The sequence below is a fragment of the Microcebus murinus genome, chromosome 19, assembly GCF_040939455.1.
Source record: "Microcebus murinus isolate Inina chromosome 19, M.murinus_Inina_mat1.0, whole genome shotgun sequence".
NCBI classification, from domain to species: Eukaryota; Metazoa; Chordata; class Mammalia; order Primates; family Cheirogaleidae; genus Microcebus; species Microcebus murinus.
The window spans coordinates 24,686,003-24,707,956 of record NC_134122.1 but is presented as its reverse complement, the minus strand read 5'-3'; the positions used below and the strand labels follow the sequence as shown (position 1 = coordinate 24,707,956).

General features: G+C 56.9%; 2 protein-coding genes across 6 annotated transcripts in view; one reads left to right on the top strand and one right to left on the bottom strand.

Annotated features, from left to right (window-relative positions):
* Positions 1-8,060, top strand: part of RADIL (Rap associating with DIL domain) — a 68,562-nt gene extending 60,502 nt beyond the window's left edge. For 3 of the 4 annotated variants that reach the window (XM_012759155.2, XM_012759156.2, XM_012759160.3), the window contains 6 exons: positions 3,551-3,701; positions 4,786-4,976; positions 5,342-5,693; positions 6,959-7,098; positions 7,370-7,509; positions 7,698-8,060. In XM_012759155.2, the coding sequence (XP_012614609.2) occupies positions 3,551-3,701; positions 4,786-4,976; positions 5,342-5,693; positions 6,959-7,098; positions 7,370-7,509; positions 7,698-7,803 (1,080 nt within the window). In that variant the 3' untranslated portion in view covers positions 7,804-8,060. The remainder of the gene's footprint in view (positions 1-3,550; positions 3,702-4,785; positions 4,977-5,341; positions 5,694-6,958; positions 7,099-7,369; positions 7,510-7,697) is intronic. The other variant, XM_012759157.2, reaches the window with a different exon arrangement.
* Positions 8,061-8,209: 149 nt separating this feature from the next.
* Positions 8,210-19,971, bottom strand: AP5Z1 (adaptor related protein complex 5 subunit zeta 1). Of its 2 annotated transcripts, XM_012759161.2 has the most exons (17): positions 19,869-19,971; positions 16,401-16,538; positions 15,967-16,153; positions 14,864-15,008; positions 14,587-14,696; positions 13,974-14,142; positions 13,302-13,442; positions 12,914-12,951; positions 12,675-12,837; positions 12,028-12,206; positions 11,240-11,382; positions 10,691-10,831; positions 10,277-10,388; positions 9,640-9,737; positions 9,127-9,259; positions 8,833-9,047; positions 8,210-8,656 (listed from the first exon to the last, which is right to left on the bottom strand). In XM_012759161.2, exons 1-17 carry the CDS (start codon positions 19,907-19,909, stop codon positions 8,386-8,388), a joined length of 2,424 nt encoding a protein of 807 aa, XP_012614615.2. In that variant the 5' UTR covers positions 19,910-19,971; the 3' UTR covers positions 8,210-8,385. The 2 variants fall into 2 exon arrangements, with proteins under 2 accessions (XP_012614615.2, XP_075851374.1); XM_075995259.1 differs by lacking the exons at positions 15,967-16,153; positions 19,869-19,971 and having other exon boundaries at positions 16,401-16,526.
* Positions 19,972-21,954: the final 1,983 nt, after the last annotated feature.

The following is a 21,954-nucleotide window of genomic DNA, read 5'->3' as shown; positions in this document are numbered from 1 at the left end:
GAAGCACCACTGCTTGCGAGGACTAGCTGCGGGTAACGTGTATTTCTGCCGAGGACAACTTGCACAGCCAGAAAAAATAAAAAAGTCATTTGTCTGAAGGCATCCAAGAGCTGCTGAAGGATTAGAAGGGGTACAGACCTACAGAGGCAGAGCCACAAAGAGCTGAACCGAAGTTCTGCCTGCAGCTTCCCCCTGGGGACATTTGCTGTCTCGGGAGCAGGTTCTGTGCAAGGCTGAGAATCCAGCCTTTGTCCCAGTAAGGGGCCATTGCTGGGGAAGGGGAAACCCAAACAGCATTGGCCATTTCACCACAGGCTAGAGAGACGAACTCAGAGACTTTAGGGGCCTGAAATGCATGGCAAGCTTTCCACTTAAGCCATTTGCCAAAAACCAGAACCTCTAGAGCTTCAAAACTAAACAAAAAGATTTGAAAAGCAGAGAGGAATTTGTGGTAGTTTCATACTGCTAAGGAGACAAAGATTAGAACTTAGGACCCCTTAGGGAGTAAACACCAGGCTGTCAGTGGAAACCCTGGGGTGAGGATCAAGTAGAGACCTCCTGAGCCTCCACAAGAGCTTGCCCAGCCCCAGCTCAGCTCACCCTGGTGGCATTAAGTTGGTCAATGAATACAGAGTATCAAAACCTGTGGGCTGCAGCTAAAGCAGTTCTAAGTGGGAAAATTATAGCCATAAATGTCTACATTAGAAAACAGGCTGAGAATGAATGATCATGGAACAGGAATAAGAACAGCAAGTCAGACCCAAAGGAAGTAGAAGGAAGTGATAGATTAAAGCAAAAATCAGTGACATAGGAAACAAACGTGAAGCAGAGAAAAGCAATAAAGCCAAGAGTTGGTTCTTTGAGAAGTTTAATAAAAAGAAAGTGAGAAAACACAAATTGCTAGTATCAAAAATGAAATGGGGGCATCAGTCAGATTTGACATTAAAAATTAGTAGTAAGATATCACCAACTTCATATGATAAATTTGACATTTTAGATGAAATGGACAAATTAGAAAAAGAATACCTATTAAAACTGATACAGGAGAAAATACAAAATTAGATTAGTCCTTTATGCATTAAAGAAATTGAATCTATTATTTTAAAACCTTCCCACAAAGGAGATTCAAGACTACAGTGGTGTTTCATTGGTGAATTATTTTAAACATTAAAGAAGAAGTACCATTATTGCCTAGCTTCTTCTAGAAACTAGAAAAACTCGAGGACATTCCATCTTTTTTTAAAATAGCAATTCAAGCTTGATACCAAACCCAGAAAAGGGCTCATAAGAAAGGGAAATTACACACGGAAGATGAGCAACTTCATTTATCATCAGAGACATGCAATTCAAGATCACAGTGTTTTAAATGAACAAAACCCATACTAAACCTTGGTGAGGAGGGGTAGCAATTTGAGCAGTAGCACACCTTGCAGGTGGTATCATACATGAGTGTTATAACTCTTTGGAGAGCTGACCCTGTGTATCTGCTCTGATGTAGCAGTTCTCTTGACTCGTCCGCTACAGCAGCCCATACGAGGGTGTTGATGGTGGCCCTGTTCATAACTGCCCCAGCCTGGAAACAGCCCACATTCATCCACACCATAGTGGAGAAACAAATGTGTAATGGATAAAGCACGGGGTATTCATTGCAGGGAAATACTAGGGAGCGAGACTGAGTGAAGTGTTACAAGGGGCCGTTCATGTTGAGCTGAATGAGTGGGGTCAGAGAAGCCTGCGGTTCCCCTCGAGGTTCAGGAACGAGCGTGTCAGCCTCACGGCAGGGCCTGCCTGCGGATCACGGGGCTCCCTAGCACGGCTGCCTGTGTCTGGGTCTTGTTCTTGGGGTGGGTGCACAGGTGTGTTCCTTTGGGAAAATTCCTTGAGCTGTGTGTTTTCGGTATGATTGTTGTACTTGGATAAATGCACGTCGGAAAGCAGCTCAGTGTCTCCACGCCCACCCAGCCCATGCGTGCCGCTCTGGCTCTGGCAGGGGCCGGGTGGAGGGTGTACTTCTAGGCAGAAGTCTCGTGCTGAAAGGGGGAGCCCCAGCCTCTTGCCCAGCTTGGCAGCCAGGCCTGTGCGCTCCGAGTAGCAGATAGGCTGACTTGTTGAGTCGGGGCCCTGAGTCCTCAGTGGCAGCCCAGGGGCTGGCAGGGGACATGGGATTCCATAGACGCAGCCAGGCGAGGCGGCAGCCACTATAACTTGTGAGTGCATAGCCAGGCAGCCTGAAAGGGCTTCTAGCAGGAGGGACAGGTGGAGGGACAAAGCAGGAGGAGACAGACCATAGCTGGCAGGCCGCCTCTGTGAAGGGCACATCCTCCTTGTCCCATATTCTTCTTTTGGCTTTTTAAAAATCCTTTAAAAATGTAAAAACCATTTCTAGCTTGAGGGCCCTATAAAAATAGCAGAAGTAGGGCTCAGGTCATAGTTTGATGACTATCAAAGAAGAAATGTGAAAAATCATTCATATTCTCATAAAAATAAGAGAATATAATAATATCTATAAAATAACAAGTCTACAAACATAGGAAGAAAAAAAATTCTTAGAAATTAAAACTCTGAAAGCAGAGACAAAAAGCTCTGAGCAGGGCTGGAAGACAAAGCCAAGGAGGCCATCCGGAGAGAGAGGGAATGGACTGAGATCTGTTCCACAGGGGAACGGAAGAAAGGAGCAACAGGTGGTGCCCGGGCCCTGCTAAGGGGCGGGTGCCTGCACCAGGACTTGGCTCCTTGCATGTCAAAACTGCGGGCACAGAGCACCTGCTGCTTCCAGAGAGGAGCAAATCCAGGCATGTCCTGCAGCTCAGTTGCCAGGGCGGGAAGACAGGACCTGAGTCCAGAGTTGCAGTCACAACTTCAGTCCACAGTTCTGTGCCAGCCGCGTGCCAGTGGGTGTGAAAGTAGAATGAAGACATTTTCCACCGAGCAGGGACAGCAGTTTTCCTGCAATGCACCTTTTTCTGGAAACTTCTAGAGGATCTGTTCCATAGAAGTGGGCTCCAGAAAGTGGGGACCCCCCAGAAGATGGGGAAGATGTCCCTGAAGAATGGTGGCAAAGGTCCCCGGCAACTGCGGAAGTTGTTTTAATTTCATTGGATGAATCCATCCTTAGGTTTCCTGTTACCTCTGATTAAAGTTTCTGCCTCTCAGCCATGTCTTTAGCCTACTTGATTTCTGTCATACTGTCCGAGGTGGGGATTCAGGGCCACTCTTGCCCAGTGCACCATGGCCATGCGGGGAGGGTGTATTCACTGCACAGGGGTTCCATGTGGTACCTGCTTGCCTTTCCCAGCAGTGGCTGCCCCCTGAGGCAGCTGGGGGTGACCTGCTGTGACACTGAGCTCATTGCACTGTCCCTGCTGGGCCCCACTGCCTCTGGGGGAGGGAATGCCAGGCATGCTGGGCCTGGATCCCTGCCATGTGCTGGCTGTCCGCAGCGCACCATGGGACAGACCTTCCCTGGGAACAGGGCCGTGCCAGGGTCTATACCAAGGGGCCTCGTGGGCACATGGGGGCCTTTGACCATGAGCTGCTCCTTGTCACGCAGATGAGCTGGACAGCCCTGCGGGCCGCCTTCCCCGCCCTGAGCCCGGCACAGCTGCACCGACTGCTGACTCAGTACCAGCTGGCTTCTGCCATGGGCCCCACCAGTGCCTGGGAGCCAGGGGCCCGGGACAGCCCCGCTGCCTTCATGTCAGGTAAGCCCCTGCCTCAGGGGCAGGAGCTGGGGACTGAGGGCACACTGTGGAATCTATCCCCAGGCGGCAGCTTCGGTCCATCCATCTGTCCCCAACCTGGGGACCTCCCTTACTGGGGGTCCTGGAGCTGAGCTTGTGCCCAAGTTCTAAAGTCCAGGCTCAGATCAAATTTGGGTCTCCCTTCCCCTCAGGGAGCCTCGGGGTGGGGCCTCACCTGCTGCGTAGCCGACCAGGATGGGGGCAGCGTCTCCTCGAGGCGTGTGGGGAAACACTCTGTGCACACGTGTGTGCATACACACGCATGCGTCCATCTGTAGGGGCCTGTGTATATATGTGGAAATGCACATACAGCAACAGGTGTGCATTTTTATTCATAAATTACATGTCTTCAGCATCATGTATATTATGACACATAAACTAAGCCAGAAAATAAGGGATGGAAGAAGACATTGCTAACTAGGCTCTGATGCTGTCTCCTCATCCCTAGTCACGTGATGGCTGGGCCTGAATGAGACGTCTCCTCTGAACAGGACTCCTGGTCCCGCCCCCACCCCATTGATTGATTTCCAGGGCTCTGTGCTGGGAGCTAAGGACCCCGTGGTAACACAGCTCACATACTAGCAGGCAGACACCAGCCTGCACGCAGGCATGAGCATCCCGGGTGGCATGTGCAGGGACGGAGTCAGCACAGGCGAGGAGCTGGGGAGGAGCTTGAGTCCACTCAGCGGGACCGTGTGAGCTCCTTACCTGGGGTCACCCTGAGAGCTGAGTGTGGCAGGGACAGGCCCAGTGCAGAGTGGCTCAGCGCGACAGAGTTGCGCAATGCCACCAGACAGTCCAGACTGCAAGGGTCTTATCCTTTGTCCCAGGATGCTTGGATGGCACACCAGTGGTCTAGGGGCATTCAGAAGGGATGAGAGTCAGGTTGGGCCCAGTCAACCTGGCCAGGATCCCACCCTCCTATGTCCTTGGTCAGGGAACCCAGAGCTTGGCCTGCTTGGCCTTTGTTCCCAGTGTTGGGTGGTGGTGGCCTGGCAAGCCTGGTGAGGGGAGGGCAGCTTCTCCAGTCACGGTGACCCCACAGAGGATGTCCTGGAGTCCTATGAAAACCCCCCGCCAATCGTCTTGCCAAGCGAGGGCTTCCAGGTGGATTTGGAAGCAGACTGTCCGGACGACTGTGTCTACCAGCACCTGCTCTACATCCGCCACTTCCTGTGGAGCCTGCGGAGCAAAGCCAGCCCTGGCAGTGGGCCTGCCCAGCCAGAGGGCCCTGAGGTACCTGGGGGATGGGAGGGTCCCGGGCTGGGCTGCAGGGCTGCTCCCCGGAGAGCTTGCAGCAGCGCCCACAGGAGAGTCGAGGTGCAGGTAGGCACAGCTCGGCCTCCAGGTAGGGCTGGGGGCAGTCCGAGCTCTGGGAGCCCTGCAGTCCTCGAACACCTCAGGCTGTGCCAGTGTGGGGAAGACCCCGTTCTCGCACCTCTTCAGATGGCACAAGCTGCAGGAGTCCTTTTCACCCTCGTGCCCCAGGCAGCCTGGTGACCTGCAGGCTGACCCCTCGGGCCACGTGGCCCTCCTTCACCTGAAATTCCTTCCTGCCCAGCTGCAGTTGCGGGCTTGAGCTCTTGCCCTCCCTCCCGCAGGGTGCGAACCACAGCGTCCCAGAGGCATTCCCGGACGCCCAGAGCTGCCCCTCAGCTTCCAGGGACCTGAGCAAGGGAACTCGAGAAGCCGCCCTGTCACATACTCTTCCTTTGGCGGAGGCTCCCTGGGCACCGGGCCCCTCAGGAAGGCAGCCTGGCTGTGGGGGCCGAGGTGGCTCCCAGGCTGGCCCCCCGCACACGGACTCCTCATGCCTGCTCACCCCTCCTAGTACCCCGCTTGGCCTCGAGCCCGGGGACCCTGACTGGCCAGAGCCCAGCGGCACCTGTGCAAAAGCCCTCCCAGAGGGACAGAGGAACGGACTGAGCAGCCCCCGGGGTGAGGCTCCAGAAGGTGAGGCCCCCACGCTCAGGCCTGCACCCCGGGCCTCTGCCCTTGCCTGGGTCAGACGGCTCAGCCCCCGAGCAGACCCACAGCGGGGCCATGCCACAGCTCCGTTGTTTAGGGCTGACGGTGCATCTCAAGCAAATGGTCACTGTGACCTGGGACTGAGTCTAGTCACTGAGAATCACTCCTGCACAGGGTGAGGATGGGTGGCAGGGATGGTGTCCCCAAACCCACAGAGGGATCAGCCTAGGTCTTGTCAGTCGCCACACAAATAGCCAATCATTGAGACAACAAATATGGCCAAAGGAGAAAGGAATGTTAACGTGAGACGTCTGTCGGGAAACGTGGTCGTCAGTCTGTCTAGCACAGGGCAGGGTAGGGCAGGCTGGTGGAGTTTGAAGACACGGGGTCTCCGGGTGGTCTGAGTCGAGTTGGCTGGTGGCGAGGGCTGGTGAGTGCTGTGGGAAGCTAGTCAAGTCTGGCTGTCAGGCTTGACTGGTAAAGTCTGAAGGAACAAACTTAGGGAGGGGGCATTCTGCGAGACTGATCACCAGGGCGTGATTTGGTGTGCAGAGACGTGCCAGGGGCAGTCAGGGAGGCCTTCTGGGAGGAGGTGGGATGGAGCCCTCTGGGGCAGGGCACGTAGGGGCCCTTGTGCCTGAGCCTAAAGGGCGAAGCAGCCCCTGGCCCAGCAGTGTCCCGCAGGGTTGGGGTCCCCGGGCAGAGCTGGGGCTGAGGTGGCTGCCTGCTAAGTATGTGGGATGAAGCTCAGAGGACTGTGAGGAGGTAGCTGCAGACCAGACCCCAGCCATGCACAAGAGCCCACCCCACACACTGCCTGGAGTGAAGGCACTGGCCTGGCTGGGCTCTGGGTGAGCGCCTGCTCAGTGATGGGGACCTCAGCTGGGATGGATGTGGGTCACCACCTGGGGCGTGGAGGGAGCGGGAGGAGGAAGGCAGCAGAGACTGCCCAGGAGGCAGAGTTGGAACCACAAAGGCCTGGAGTCGGGAAGCCGCTGGCAGGCCATGGGATGGAGACTAAGGCGCCCCTTCCAGGTACATGGGGTGTGGCCCACAGGCAGACCCCGGCCCTAATTGCTGGGCTTGCTGTTCACATTCTGCCTAAAGGGTGCCTTCCTGAGCTACAGGGGCCCTTTCTGTCACCTTTTCTGAGACAGTTGAGCAGGGACATCCCATCTTGACTTCTGGGGCAGGTGCCAGCCTCCAGCACTGTGGCACTCGTCCTCACCCACCTTCCCTTGTCCTCCCAGGAGACTCTGCGGCCCTCATGGATGAGTCCCCTCTGGCCCCCTCCAGCCGCAGCTCCAGCACTGAGGATTTCTGCTATGTCTTCATGGTGGAGCTAGAGCGAGGCCCCTCGGGGCTAGGGATGGGCCTGATTGATGGGATGGTGAGTGTCACAGAAGATGGCCTTGGGCAGGCCAGCAGGGAGGTAAGGGGGGTGGCCCACTACAGCTGGGACCCAGGGTTTGGCCTGTCCAGTGGCTGTATCCCCTGTGCTTGCTGTCCCTTGCCTCCATCCTAAGGCTTTCAGGGTTTGTCCTGGGCCTTTGGGAACAGTGGTGGTGTCATGGCCTGACTCTGGACATGGTGCCCACAGGCGCTGAGGGAGGAGGCGGTGGGGGTCCTTGCAGAGCCCTGAGGCCTCTGCTTCTCCGCAGCACACACCCCTGGGCACCCCAGGGCTCTACATCCAGACCCTGCTTCCGGGCAGCCCCGCCGCGGCCGATGGACGGCTGTCCCTGGGAGACCGCATCCTGGAGGTCAACGGCAGCCGCCTGACGGGTGTCAGCTACCTGAGGTACCCCTACACCACACACCCTGGCCTGTGCCACCTGGGGCAGGCCCAGCCCTTGCCAGGTTGTCAGCACACAGGCAGCAGCCGAGGGAGGGTTCAGGTTTGCAGGACAGGCCGGGTGGAGGCGGGCGCTCAGCAGGAACCCTGCCTAGGGTCCTTGGCACTGGTCTCACCTCCTTCCCGGCTTGCAGAGCTGTGGATCTGATCCGACACGGGGGTAAGAAGATGCGGTTCCTGGTTGCCAAGTCCGACGTGGAAACAGCCAAGAAGCTCCGCTTCCGCACACCCCTGCCCTAGGGTGGTCCCGTACCTGCCGCCTGGTTCTGCCAGGTGAGGCCAACATCATCAAGCCATTTGTTTGTGTTTGTTAATTGGCTGAGTTGAGTTCCCATGTGGTGGCATCACCTTTTCAGGACACGTCCTGTTGATAATGTACATCTTAGTGTATATTTTATTTATATGACAGGCAACACTAAGTTGCGACGTTTATTACAAAGCTTTTATGTTTAAAGACTAATGGAGATGTTTAGATTCAATAAACTCATGTTCTCAGAGTACAGTGCTGGAGATCGTGCCAGCAGGTGGGCAGCTCCCAGGGACTAAGGTGGCCCCAGAGCCATGCCCTCCCCACCTGGAGGGGGCCATGGGGAGGATTATTTTAACTGTTCCTGCCCCGGACAGAGGAGACCCAGGAAACAGACCAGGGTGCAGTTTGATCTTTTAAGAACACAGTCCCAACACAAAGGGCTTAGAACCCGCCACACCTGCTGCGTCTGAGGAGACCGGGCCCCCATCCAGGAGGACTGGTACTCCTCTCATCACTAAAGCTGGCCGTGTGGCCCTTAGTCTGTGGCTGGCATCCACCTGGTCACTGTCTCTTCACCCTGGCAGGAGGCTGGCCTCCTTCTCCACCAGCCGGCTGACCGTGCGCAGGGCCAGGGGCAGGGCCATGTTGACGTCGCGGTGATAACGGGGGCTGCCCACCTCCGCGCTCGGTGTGAGCACGAACTGGGCCACGCTGGGCATCTTCAGGAGGTTCAGCAGTTCAGTGGCCCGGGTGTGGATGGCTTCTGCGCCCTCCTCACCGTGCGGGGAGCTGGCAGCAGGGCTCTGGGCCAGTGTCCTCATCTTTGACAGCAACAGAGAGACCCTGGGGACAAAGAGGTCCCAGCCATTCAGCTGTAGACACACACCACCCCCCTCAGTGGAAAGGGGGCTGGGGGGAGGGGGTCAGCCCAGCTGGCACGGTCCACCCAGGACCTCAGAAACCCCATCTTTTCCCACACACAGCAGGCAGGTCTCTCCCCTCACTTCCTGACCAGGCACCTGGGGATTAGGTCTTGGCTCCGGGAGGCCAGCTTGGTCAGTGTGGTCATAAGCACGGTGACAACCTGTGGTGGACACTTGGGCAGGGTAGCAGAGGGGCGGGACTGGGTGACCTCGAACAGCAGGGCCTCCAAGGCTTCAAAGAACTTGTTGATCTGCTCCACGGTGCACCTCCGGTCATACGTCACTGACAGGTATTCGCCAACAGCCCACACCTAGGCCCAGGGACAGAGGCTCAGCCCCTACCCAGGCCCTCCTCTGTCAGGGAGTGGGAGAGGCTAGTGTCTGCCTTACCACGCTGGTGACCATGCTCGCTCTGCTGTGGACACCGCTCACGCTGCCCAGGAACTCCAGGAGGTGTCTCGCCAGCTCCACCACCAGGGAGGGCTTCAGCTTGCACAGGGCCAGGAACTGGGAGCTCAGCACCCTGCCCAGAGCACCGTGCTGCTGCTGGGCTCTGTGCAGCACCCCCATGCCAGGAGCCCGAGGCGAACAGGGAAGCAGCCGGGTGAAGGCTGCACCTTCACCCCCATCCCCAGAGGAATTTTCACCTCACTGGGGGCAGGCTGAGGCCTGCACACACCAGGGGCAGAGGGTCTGCACGAGGGACCTGAGCCAGTCTGGAGCAGGGGAGTGCTCCTGAAGGGACAGAGAGGAAGTGTCCAGGAGCAGCAGCGGACCTGAGGGTCCAGCCTGGAGGGTGGGGCTGCAGCCACCAAAGGGAGAGTTGAAAAACCCAAGATGTGACCTGCTGACAGTTGTAGCGATGCCTGCCTAGGGGCTACCATGGGGGCTGGAGGGGCCCACCTGTGCACGCGGGCCTCGAACTGTGGGACTCGGTAAAGCGAGTCGCTCCTCTCCAGGAGCACGAGCACCAGCTGGTCGGTCAGGGCCCCACTGGCGACCTGGGGGTCAAGAGTGCCAGTCAGCCCCACCTGCACAGCATGCTGTCTCCTGCTGCCCTCGGGGGCTGCAGAGCTGCCGGAAACTCCTCATCCCCACTGGACCTGGAACCCTCCCCCTGCCCCCAAACACTAGGGTGCTCGAAGAGGTTGGGCCAAGGAGGCCGCTTGGGGAAGACTCACAGGCCACCTCAGGGCTCTGCCTGTGGCTGAGCATCAGTTTGTAGAGCTCCCCAGGTGGGGCTCAGGTGGGACCCACTGGCCTACAGGAACCTTTATTTTGGCCTCGGAGACAGACACATGCCAACCTCAGAGGTGGTGGGGATAAACTGCTTTGGCCCCAGCTGTGCCACCGGCCCATCTGGGGATAGGAGACAGGCCTGGCCCCTTCCCTGTGAGCTGCCTGACCCTCAGAGCAGCTGTGGACGGGATGGGCCATCCGCAGAGATGGAGGGCGACAACGTGGTCCTTGCCCTGAGCTAGCCCCTCTGTCCCGGGTTGTGTGAGGCCCATGGGAACCGGGTCCCGGGCAGCAGGCTCACCTGGGTCACTGCTGCGAAGTACGCATGGAGCAGGGTGGGCACGGCCTCAGAGCACTGGGCTACCCGGGCACAGCTGGCCATGGGCTGCAGCAACTGGTGGAGTGGTGCCAACCTGGGGACATAGAGCGCGGCCCACTGGGCACCTGCCCACTCCCCGCCACCACAATCACACTCCGAACTCATGAACCTGTGTGACCTCACAGGCTGGTGCCTGCAGATGTCAGGGCTGGTCATAGGTGTCCTCCTCGTCACTGTCCCCCTCATGTCGCTAAGCCTGTACCCACCAACTCCTCACTCCTCAGGACCACCTACCACCATGGGGCTCAGGGAGACCCCAAGACGCCAGCACGCCCGGGACAGTGGCACAGTCAGGGCTCACTGAGCTGCTGGCGGTTCCCAGCCCAAGGCCCCTACCTCTCTGTGGTGCCGCTGGCCTTGGGGCGCAGCAGGTGCTGGAAGAGACCCTGGAACTGTGGGTCCCGGAAGGCCTCCAGGCAGCTGGGGCTCCTGAGGGAGGTGTCCCAGAGCGGCCTCTCGGATAGAGCTGGCAAGGACCTGTTAGTGCAGACACCCGAGGCCAGGTGGGATGCGGGCTCCTGGCACCAGCCACCCAAGATCTGATTCGGCCCCCACCCACTCAAGGGCACCCATTTTGTCAGGGAGAGACATGAGCCAGTGTCACTGTAACATACAGCATCCTGACCCAGCTGTGCCCTGGGGTGATGGAGAGGGGAACAGGGCAGGGGCCCACGGGTGGCTCTGCCACTGAGTGTAGGGACAGGCTGCAGGGCTCAGGGGCTGCCCTCAGCGGGTGGTGAAGGACAGGACCCACCCTGCCTTGGAGGTGGCTTTGCAGGACACAGTTGCCAGTGCAGGGGTCAGGAGCACTGAGGGAAGGGCCAGGGAGAATGGCTAGTTGGATGGCACAGGTGGGGCTGGCAGACGGGACAAGCAGGGACCCACCTGAGCTGCAGGTCCAGGGCCGCGGTCAGGCAGGGCAGGTCGAGCAGCGCGTGCAGTATCTCCACGGCTGTTGTGGCATCCACCAGAACCGGGAGGAGCGCCACGAACTCGGCGGTGAGTGCTGGGCTGTTCCAGGCCAGGAACTGCAAGACAAGCACAGGGCTCAGAGGGGGCGGGCACCACGGGGTGGCCTGTGCAGCCAGGACCTACTGCTGCCACAAGTCTGCCATCTGCAGGAGGGCTCGGGGCCTGCCCCTCCTCCACCTTCTCCCATTTCACTGTGGTCGAGGAGTCTGAAAGTCCTCTTTAGTTCTTTCACACTTACTTTTTGCTTTTGCATCCACTTTATACGATTAAATCAATTATTTCCCACCTGTTACTGTTTTTCCTCTGGGAGAAGGATTAAGTTCCCAACTGGCTTTACAAGGCCACACAGGAAGGTGCTGGTTGCAAAAGATGCACCTAAACCCAACGGCACCAAAGGGCCGCCCACGCCAGTCAGGGCCCAGTGAGGAATCCTAGACCATAACCCTGCACAAGTTTGTGAGAACTAACTCAAAGTCTCAGCTAACTACCCCATCTCCAAAGAAGCCACGAGCAGCTTTCTCTGATGGTGACACTGTTGACATGTGACAGTGTATAGACACCCCAGGCACTCCCACACCTCGCCCTGCACCCGCATTCCAGGCCTGGGACCCACGAGCTCCACACCCACGGCCAGGCCTGCCTGGAGGCGCCACCAGCGCAGGAGCAGGCCTGGCCCCACACCCAGGGACGCCCACACGTGCCTTAAAGAGGTTGGGGAAGCTCAGCGTAAGGATGCTGAGGTTCCTGCCGAACAGGTGGAGGTTGTCCCTGCAGAACTGGACGAACTCGAAGGCCAGCATGGGGCTGTGGAAGAGCTCAGCTGGGACCCTGGTGAACAGGTGCTGGTACACGGCTTCTGAGTCCACTGCAGCCGCCTCCCCTGCAGGAGCCAGAGGCCGTCAGCGCGCACAGCCCCGACATGAGCACCTTAAAATTTGTCCTGGAAACACCTCTCTGCTGCTTAGGACCCCTCAGAGTCTTGGGCCCAGTCTCCAGGATACCAAAGGCTCCGAGACGCCCTACGAGGGGACACTGGTTAAGCCACACACCCCACGTCTCCCAGGGGCCACAGGCAGCTCCTCAGAGTAACACAAGCTACAGAACATTGGAAGGTGCTAGTTCCTTGACTTTTGGGTTTCACAGGCCAGTGTCATGGCAAAGAGCGTTTTGAGACTGATGTAAAATTGATGTTTCATTTCGTCCTTTAAAAATGTGAAGATCACCCCTGCCCCCTAGCGCCAGTAGTCATAAAACAATCGATATCTGAAACAAATGTAAGGAAAGAGCCCTGGGGGTAGAAGCACCCTCCAAAGAGGACACAGCCGGCCGCCCTGCATGGGGCGCTCACCGTGCGTCAGGAAGAACCGGGCCAGAGGCAGCAGCACCCGCACACAGGCCGGGTCCCCGCTCAGCCGCCCGTGCAGGGCCTTCAGGCAGGACAGGGTTCGGTAGAGGAAGGACAGGTCCTGCCGGCACAGCACATCCAGGACCAGCACGGCTTCCACCAAGCACTGTGGGGACATGAGGCCATGTCGGAAGGGTCTAGCGCTGCCACCCCCTGCGCCCTGAGCCCCCGCAGCCACCTACAGCTTTCTGCAGGTCAGAGTCCCCTTTCCTCAGGGCTCCTGGGAGGGCGGGAGAAAGTCAACTTGGCTCTGCTGCAGCCTCGGAACAGCATTCTGGAAGCTCCGGTGAGGACTGGGAGAGGAGGGCCCGGACAGGCAGGGACAGAGGTAGCTGGGGGAGACTCGAGGTGGGGGCTGAGGCCAATGGGGCATAGGCTCTGTCTGCTGCGGAGCTCCCCAGGCTGACCCTAGAAACAGAAAAGCCTCCTGCCCCAAACTCACTACCCAGAGACACTAACCCCACCCCCCACCCCAGCCCCAGTGGCAGCTCAGTGAAGATCTGCCGTCCCCGACTTCACCTCCCCAGGAGGACAGCACCCCGGGGTGGGGCTGGAATTGGTGGGACTTACGCCGGGTGCTTTGCTCTATGAGGCGCTGGCAGTACTCAAAGGCCACCTCCCTCAGCCGCTCCCGGGGGGGCAGCAGGCGGCCAGCGGTGGAGGTGGCAGAGATCACCGACAGGGTGGAGCCCTCCAGCTCCGACTTGTCGTCTGTGGAAGGAGAGGATGCTCAGGGGGAGAGTGTGGCTCCCTGAGCAGGGACACATTCGCTGCCCCTACTGGAAACACAGCAGATGAGGACACACTCTGGCTGGCCTCCCGACAGAGGGAGTCACCGCCTCGGGGTGCCCGGGCTGCCTCCAGCTCTCCGGACGCCCTTCGGTGTGGTTTAGGTTTCTTCCCCTGGCAAGTGGCTAGCAGACGAGGAGTTCAGCAAAGTTGTCCCAACAATCTCATTGCTCTGGCTTCTTCCTGCACATCCCTCAAGGGTGTCTGACAGCCTCCTGGGGCTGGCCAGGGGCACCCACAACGCCCGGCGGTGTGCTCAGCTCCATCCCGAGTCTGCAGGCCTTTGCTGCCGGCCTCCTGCCTGCTGGCATCTGGGGTACACCTGCGTCCCACCCACCTCCTGCCTGCATCCCCCACTCGCCCGCCCCAATCCCCCACTCGCCCGCCCCACAGCATACCTGCCTCTTGCCCTCATCCCACCTGTGTCCTGCCCGCCTCCTGCATGTGGCACACCTGAGTCTGGGGCACCTGGACCCTCGGGGCCACTGTGCAGTAGCCAGGCCCGCAGCATGGAGAAGGCCTGCACGTTCAGCCACTGGTCCTCCGTGAAGTGGTGGCCCATGGACAGCACCGTGAAGAAGTCTGTGGCCACCGCCCCATCCACCTCGGTGATGGGGCCCGGCTGCAGGGGAAGGACAGGCGGGGCTGCAGAGTCCCCTGGGCTGGGCGGGCCAAGGGGACTGGGCTGGGGAGAAAGCTCTCTAGCTACCCAGGAGGGCAGAGGAGAAAACTCACGAGAGCCTGAGTTAAGAGCACAGCCCGGGGACGTGAGTGTGAGATCTGCGAGGCCCGCCCCGCCCTGATGCCCCTCTGCACCTGGCAGCCGCCTGCCCTCTGTGGGTGCAGAAACGCTGCAGCGACCCCAGGCCTCCCACACCCTCCTCTGCAGGTCTAGTGTCAACCACACACAGAGCCAGAGCCACACGGGCTGGGGGCTGTGACCCTGCCGGCCCAGGCCCCCGAGCACAGGCAGGGCTGGCCATGGTGGGCACAGACCTAGGGGGAGGGAGGGAGGGAGGTTTGGGATCCTGAGTCCCCTGAGGTCTGAGAGCAGCTCTGGCCTCACCTGCCGGGCTCTGGCCGTGGAGAAGAAGCCACCGGAGTGCGGGAGCCCTTGCTGGACGCTGGCGTAGCGGAGCCAGTCAATGAGCCTCTTGCTGAGCAGGGTGGTCTGGTCTGCAGAGGGGGCAGGGATCACGTGGAGGGAAACGCCTAACCTGCAGACGCCCCAGCCCCACCTGATGCCTGTAGAGCTTCCCCAGAAAGCAGGCAGCTGCTCCCACACGGCCTCTCGCCCTCTTCCGTGTGGAGCACCCAGGCTTGTGCCTGCCTGGCCCACGTACCCTCCTGGAGGGCGCCTGGGCTAAGGCCCACAACCTTCGACATGACGGGGAGGAGGTGCCTGAGACTGGGCCCCTCGGGCTGCCGGCTCTCCAGGGCTCTCAGGATGTGCTGGGCCACCATGTTGACCTCCTCTCTTCTGTCACCCTGCAGAGCAAACACAGGCCAGTGCTGAGAGCTGACCTGCCCCAGTGGCCCTCCAGACCACCTCTCCCATTTTGGGAGTCTGCAGCGGTCCCTGTGGCCACCAGGTGGCCAACTTGTCAGAGACTCAGCCTGGATCTGCCCAAGCCCCTCGCGGGAGGCAGGGGTGGAGGGATGGCCACCCTGCCTGGGCGCAGTCCACTGGGTCCAGGCCAGGGGACCACGGAACCCGACTGGTCTCCCGCACAGACACACTGCCAGGGAGGAAAGATGAGTCCTTATCTTTAAGAGAAATGCTGCAAAGTACGTAGAAATGTTATGATGTCTGGGATTTGTCATTTGTTGATGACAGGGCAGTGGAGACGGACGTGCTGTTCCTTCTACATGCGCACCCAGGGCCTTCAGCCACTAGATGGCAAGGCTGCCCCCAGGCCTTCTAGGAAGTACCTGAGAGTGGGACAGGTACGGTATGGCCGGCGCTTCAGAACAGGCAAGGGACCACCTTCCTCTCTGGCTTCCTCGGCCAGGCTGTCTCCTATAAAACTAAAACCCACTTCCTCTGCTGAGCTCCTCGTGCAGCAAATCATTTGGTCTAAGAACATCTGGAACAGAGACTGTGGGGTACTGAAGGCTGCTGCTCTATTAGCCTAGGTGATGCCACCGCTGCATGTCCAGGAATGTCACCAGAGCAGCCCAGACCCTGTGGCCTGACTGGGTCAAGAGTCCTGGGATGGCTACTCCCTAGGACCTGGGAAAGACAGGAAGGGTGTGTGGGAGCAGGCAGGTGTCTGCTTGTTCTAGGTAATTCCGAGTGCCAGGTGTTCTGGCACGCCTGAGACAGTGATAAAACTGTCTAAGCCGAGCAGGCCATGCAGTGTAGGACACACATACTGGTGGGACACAGGCCAGCTGGGGTGCTCCCGAGGCCCAGGGCCAACTGGAGCAGTGACGATCGAGTTACCTGGGCCAAAAGCACGGAAGCCACCAGGCTCAGCTGCCGGGTGTTCTGGGTGTGGTTACAGGACAGAGTCAGGCTGTCGGAGGGTGACATCTCTCTCAGGATGGCAGCACAGAGAACCTGGAGTGGCTCGGGGCATGCAGGCAAGCAGAGGGTGGCCTGTAGCAAGTCCACACATGTCTTGTCCAGCCTGGAAGGTGAGACCCCAGTGGTGGTGACATGTCATGCCCAAGGCAAGAGCACCCAGCACCCCAGAGAAGCTGGCCCGGCTCCCTCTGGCCTGGACAGAGCGTTTTATATGTGAGGACCTTCAGCACTGGTTTAAATGCACACAGGACTCACACCCCAGGGAGCGTCTGTGCCAAATGCTGGGCATGGACAAGGTTCTCCTAAGGCCACCATGTTAAGAGCTGGGCCCACGTGGTGACCACACTCACCTGCGGTTATACTTGGTGGCCGAGACAATGAGGAAAAGCCTCCGCAGACAGTCGACCGCATCGGGCCCCAAGTCATCCTCGCGCAGCAGCTTGCAGATGCGGGAACAGAACTTCCCCAGCTCCTCGGCCTGGATCTCCCTAAACAGAGAAGAGGACGTCAGAACCCACGTGCTGCTCTCAACCACAACAGAATGTCCCTTGGGCTGGGGTGGAAATCCCACTGTAGCAAAGAGAAAGCCGGGTGTGTGGGGACACTGTGATCCCACCACCCACAACACCTCTCGAGGTCAACTCGCAGATGACCCAGACAGGCAACCTGCCACTGCCATAACGCACTCCGGCAAACCGCACTGAAGGAAACACTGTGCATTCATGTTACTTATTCCAAGGGCAGAAGAACTAAAACTGATTGTTTTTAGGAACCTCATTCAAAAGTGGGAAATTTAGTCTAAGGTTGCTTTTGAAAACATGTCTGTCTTCAATGAGTCTTTCACTTCTGGGAACAACAGTTAAATCTTATATATTAAAGAGCAAATATTTGGACACATCATAAGATAACTTCTTACTCTAATACTTCATTGACTTAATTTAAAAATCTCTCTATTTAGCTCTTGGGAGGCCGAGGCGGGTGGATTGCTCAAGTTCAGGAGTTCAAAACCAGCCTGAGCAAGAGCGAGACCCCGTCTCTACTATAAATAGAAAGAAATTAATTGGCCAACTGATATATATATAAAAAATTAGCTGGGCATGGTGGCGCATGCCTGTAGTCCCAGCTACTTAGGAGGCTGAGGCAGGAGGATGGCTTGAGCCCAGGAGTTTGAGGTTGCTGTGAGCTAGGCTGACGCCACAGCACTCACTCTAGCCTGGGCAACAAAGTGAGACTCTGTCTCAAAAAAAAAAAAAAAAAAAAATCTCTCTATTGGGCATTGGCCACAGATAAGATATTGAACAAAGTCTTAAAATGGAAACCTGTTTTTAGGTTTTTATTCCATTCTAAAAGGCAAGAAAAGGTAAACTGTGAAGGAGCTGCTGAGCTGGGGGCTCTCTGAGAAGGCCCCCATGAGGCTGCCACTCCGGGAGCTGTGGCTGAAGCCCCCACCTGGCACACTAAGCCCATCTGTTCATCAGCCGCAGCAGCCGGAAATCTGGATGGTGAGAGCGAGACAGGGAGTCCCAGCATCTGAGATGAGGTTTGATGAACGTCTAGAGCTGAGGTTCTGGGCAGCACCCCCATTTCCTGCTCTTCCTTGAGCTGTCAGATAAATGCCAAGGAACTGCTCACTACCCCTGCCCCTTGTTTCCATTTGCTTACTTAAGCTGACCAGAATCATGTTCTGTCATCTACAGAGAACAGAGCAGGCACATGAGGGTAGGAAAAGAGAGAGGGACACAGAGGACTGGTCTAGCACTAAGGTAATGATGTTGAAACCACAATCACCAAACGAGACTGAGAACGAAGTTACCTGATCATCTTGCAATCATAATGGGAATCTTTCCAGAATCTCTCCTCATCCCAACTGACTCCCTACAGCAGACCCTCCCAACTGCAGGCTTCTTTCTAAAAGGCCAAACTCTGATAGCTCCCCACTGCTTTCAAATCCAAACTCCTACAGACCCTAACGTTGCTTACCTGGCCCTGGCTGCTCCTTCCTTCTCCAGCCATCAAGTCCTTTCTCTTGCTTCTGCCCCTTTGCACAGACCCCTACCCGAAACACTCCCCACTCCTTCCCAGAGCTTCAAAGCAGTTTCCTCTTCACCCTGAACCCCTCCCGACCTCGCTGTGCTCTCCCTCCACGTCCTCGACCTGTGTCTACGTCCCACTTTTGCCATCTGCCCTTCAGCTTACAGAGATGTTTTTGATAACTTTTTCCATCCTCACCTCCCATATCTCTGATATATTTAGAGAAACTAAAGTTCACTCTAAGTCCAAGCTCTCAAACTGTAGCTATTTATTTTATTTTGTTTTATTAGAGACAGGGTCTTGTTCTGTTGCCCAGGGTGGAGTGCAGGGGTACGATCACTCCTGGCCTCAAGTGATCCTCCTGTCTTGGACTCTCAAAGTACTAGGATTGTAGGTGTTGAACCACCACACTCAGCCCATAGCTGTTTATTTTAAAATGCTACCAGAAATCACTTGCTTAAATAAAATATATTGTGAAAACTAGTAAGCCCCAACTAATAGGTTATTAACTTTCTAGAAACCCAAACAGAGAGGACCTACATAACACACATTTTACATAGGCAAACTCAAACATGCCCACCCACCCAAGAGAGACAGAAAAGCAGAAATTTAAGTATCGAGGGCTATTTCTTTTGCCTTTCATTACACAAGCTTGAATAAAATGTGAGTGGGGAATGAAGTTGCAGTGGGTTTGTTACTTGTCTCTTGGCAAGCACTTTGGGGTAAGCATGCTGCACATTGAGTGAATGCCAGTATTTTCATATTATACAGTCCCTAAATTCAAATAAACCATACACCTGTCTGCTATTGAAGGGCTTACTGGGAGATGGTGCTGCACACCCACGAAGCACTTTACTACGAGATTTTCAAAGGTTATCATTACTTTCTTTTTGTAGAGACAGGGTCTTGATATGTTGCCAGGCTGGTCTCGAACTCCTGGGCTTAAGCAATCCTTTTAGCCTCAGCTTCCCAAAGTGCTGGGATTACAGGTGTGAGCCACCGTGCCCAGCCTCAACAGTTATTTTCATCAGAGATTTTTGTCCTGTCCACAAACTTTAGAACTTAATCTGCATTCAAGATCTTGCTCATTATACTTAACAGCAATTCAAGCATCCTAGTCTTTCCCACCAATTGGTCCAGCTCTGAATCCAGACTGGTTGATTTGTTTTTAAGTTTACCAAGGACGTGTGGTTCTGGCTGCATTTTCTTCTTTAAAACAAACAGTTTTAAAGACTGTGGGGCCTACACTCTGCTTTCTCCCATGACTGTTCAGTTACCGGGAGGCCGGGAACAGTCCAGGAACAGAAAGCGGTGGGTAATGTCTCAGCCTAGTCAATGCATCCGCACGAGAGCGATCTTTACAAATGACAAAAGTCTCCCAGAGCTCCCCCAAGCCCTAGGGATGGTAACCAGCTCCGTGACTTGGCACACGGTTTAAGTGCCAACAAGTTCTCCAGCCTTTGTGATTCTTAAAGCAAATAACAGCTCCTGACTACCCTACTTCCCGCCTGGGGTTGTTACCAGGCCTTTGGCCAGACTGTCAGCTGGGTCCCACCCCACTTCCTTCCATTCATCGTCCAAAGCCCTGCGCAGGCATCACGCCCTCCGGTACCCAGCTGGGCGCTCCCCCGACCTCCACACCCCAAGCCTGGCCGGCGTCCTGCCGTCTCGAGGCGGGTCCAGTCGGGCTCCCGCAAGTCGCCGGCGCCCGGGTCCAGCCCTGAGACCCACCCCTGCGCCCTTAGGGAGTCGTGCGGAAGGGAGGCCGAGCCGCAGCGTCCCCACACCTGGCCTGCTGGAGCAGACTTTCCGCGCCCACGGTGAACATCCCGCAGCCGCCGCCGCCGCCGCGCGACTTCCGGGAAGCATCACGTGTTGCGTCACGTGGGCAGAACGGGCAGGCCGCCGGCCAATGGACTTCGGCGCGAAGCGTCTGGGGCGGGGCCTTGAGCACGGAGGCGTGGGTCCGGGTGCGCTGTTGGAAGTTCTCTGGGGTGGCTGATCGTGGGTCCCGGAACGTCGGCATCCGGAACCTCAGGACCCCGGAACCTGGAGGCCCCGAACCTCGGTACCCCGGAGCTCCCTGACCCGGAACAGCTCTCGATAGAAACTGGGCGCCCGGGTCCTCCGAGGGCGTCCCTGGCCCCGCAGTGCCGCTGCCCGGGTTCTAGTTTCTGTTTCCGGAGCGCAGCGCAGCCCCTCGGCCCAGGACGGCCTGAAGGCGTTACACAGATCGCGCGGCTGGTGGGCGAGGCAGTTTGTGAGGGACAGCTGCGCTCTCAGCGGTTTCTGCTTTTTAAGCTCCCATTACCTTAGCACCCACCAGACCCGCCCGTACTGCTTTAGAAAAATCCCTTATTCAGTCCCCAACATAGTCATGGGATGTCGCTATTTTATAGTGAGGCAGCAGGCGCGGAGGGACGTCAGTTTCTATTATTCTGAAAGATGTGTTGGGGGCCGGGATGTGTTCGGCCCTGGCGACGAGTATTTCCACCCCGCAGGCCGCATGGGGACACAGGGCTACACCTACCCCGCAGTCACAATCCAGCGTGAGAAACGCTGTTACAGCCTGAACTGGGCGGGGATCCTACAGAGGAGGAAGGTTTCCTGAGGAACTGCAGCCTCAGAGGGGCCCAGAGGGTGTGCAGACCCAGGGCCAAGGCAGAAGGTGGGGAGGGCAGTACTGCAACCTGCTGACGGTGGCTGAAGTGGTGGAGGGGCAGCCTGCCATCAGGCGGCAGGATAGAGAATGGCTTGGGGAGGGACGGGGAGAGGAGGTTGGTGCAGTTGTACCAGGGAGGAGGAGGGAGCCTGGGTAGTAGCAGTTTCAGTAACCATTCAGGAGTAGGATTTGCAAGATTTGTGATTGACAGATTTGGGGGCAGGAGGAGAAACAGGGAAAACTCAAGGTCAAGGGCATGTTTCTGGCTTGGGTACAAGGCAGTGTTATCCATGTGGTATTGGGGCAGAAAAGGCCCAGAAAGTTTGTGGCAAGAATGATTCATTCAGTGAACAGTGATTGGGCCCTGTTTTAGTTTCTGGGGAAGAGAGTAGTAAATGGGAATGAATGTTCTTTGGGTAGGGTGGGCCAAGGTCAGGCCTTGCAGGGATAAGCATTGAGAAGACAACTGGGTAGAGGAAGGAGGGGAGAGAGGGAGGACCAGGCAATTAGCTGCAAGAGTTTGGACATGGCTTTGAGATGCCATATAGCTCCCTACAGACGCTTGAGGGCTTGAGGGTGACTGGTGCTGAGGAGGAAAGAAGGGGCGCTGATGGTGGGTGTAGCTGAGCGTGCTACTGCCTGGGGAGCATGTTGAGTGCAGTGGTGCAAAGGGAGACTGGCCGTTGGAATCTATGGAAAGCTCAGTGTGTGCTAATGTTTAATGTAAAACGTGTACATGGTGAAGTGCACAGATCTTAAATGAAGTCAATGTTTTTTACATCTGTAAATCAGTGGTAAATTGGCAAAGGTCTTCTTAGCTCTGTTTAGGCTCTATGGTGGGGAGTGATTTGTTTTTGATAATTTCCGTGTAAGTACTGCTGTCTTGGCTGGTTTCAACACACAGACCATTCCCAACTCCCTAGAGGCTCAAGGTGCCCCTTCTCAGTCAGTGGCCCCACTGCACCCAGAAGTAACGCTACCCTCACTCCCATTACCAGAGATTAGTGTCGCCTTTTTTTAACTTCATGCAGATGGAATCATGTAGTATTTAGCTTTCCTTGTTCTTCCGTGAATATCTGGTTTGCTTCCAGAGTTTGGCAATAATGAATGGAGCTGCAATGCACAATCTTTGGGTGGGGGATATGCTCTCACTTCTCTTTGGTACATACCCAGGTTCGTTGGGGGCTAACTTTCACTGAGAACCTAAACTG

Coding starts and splice junctions, on each gene's coding strand:
- AP5Z1 (XM_012759161.2), bottom strand. CDS start 19,909: ATGTTCACCGTGGGCGCGGAAAGTCTGCTCCAGCAGGCCAG. Junction 15,009..15,966: donor CTTCCGTGCTTTTGGCCCAG/GTAACTCGATCG, acceptor TTTGCTCTGCAG/GGTGACAGAAGAGAGGAGGT. Junction 12,952..13,301: donor CATAGAGCAAAGCACCCGGC/GTAAGTCCCACC, acceptor CCGCCCTCCCAG/GAGCCCTGAGGAAAGGGGAC.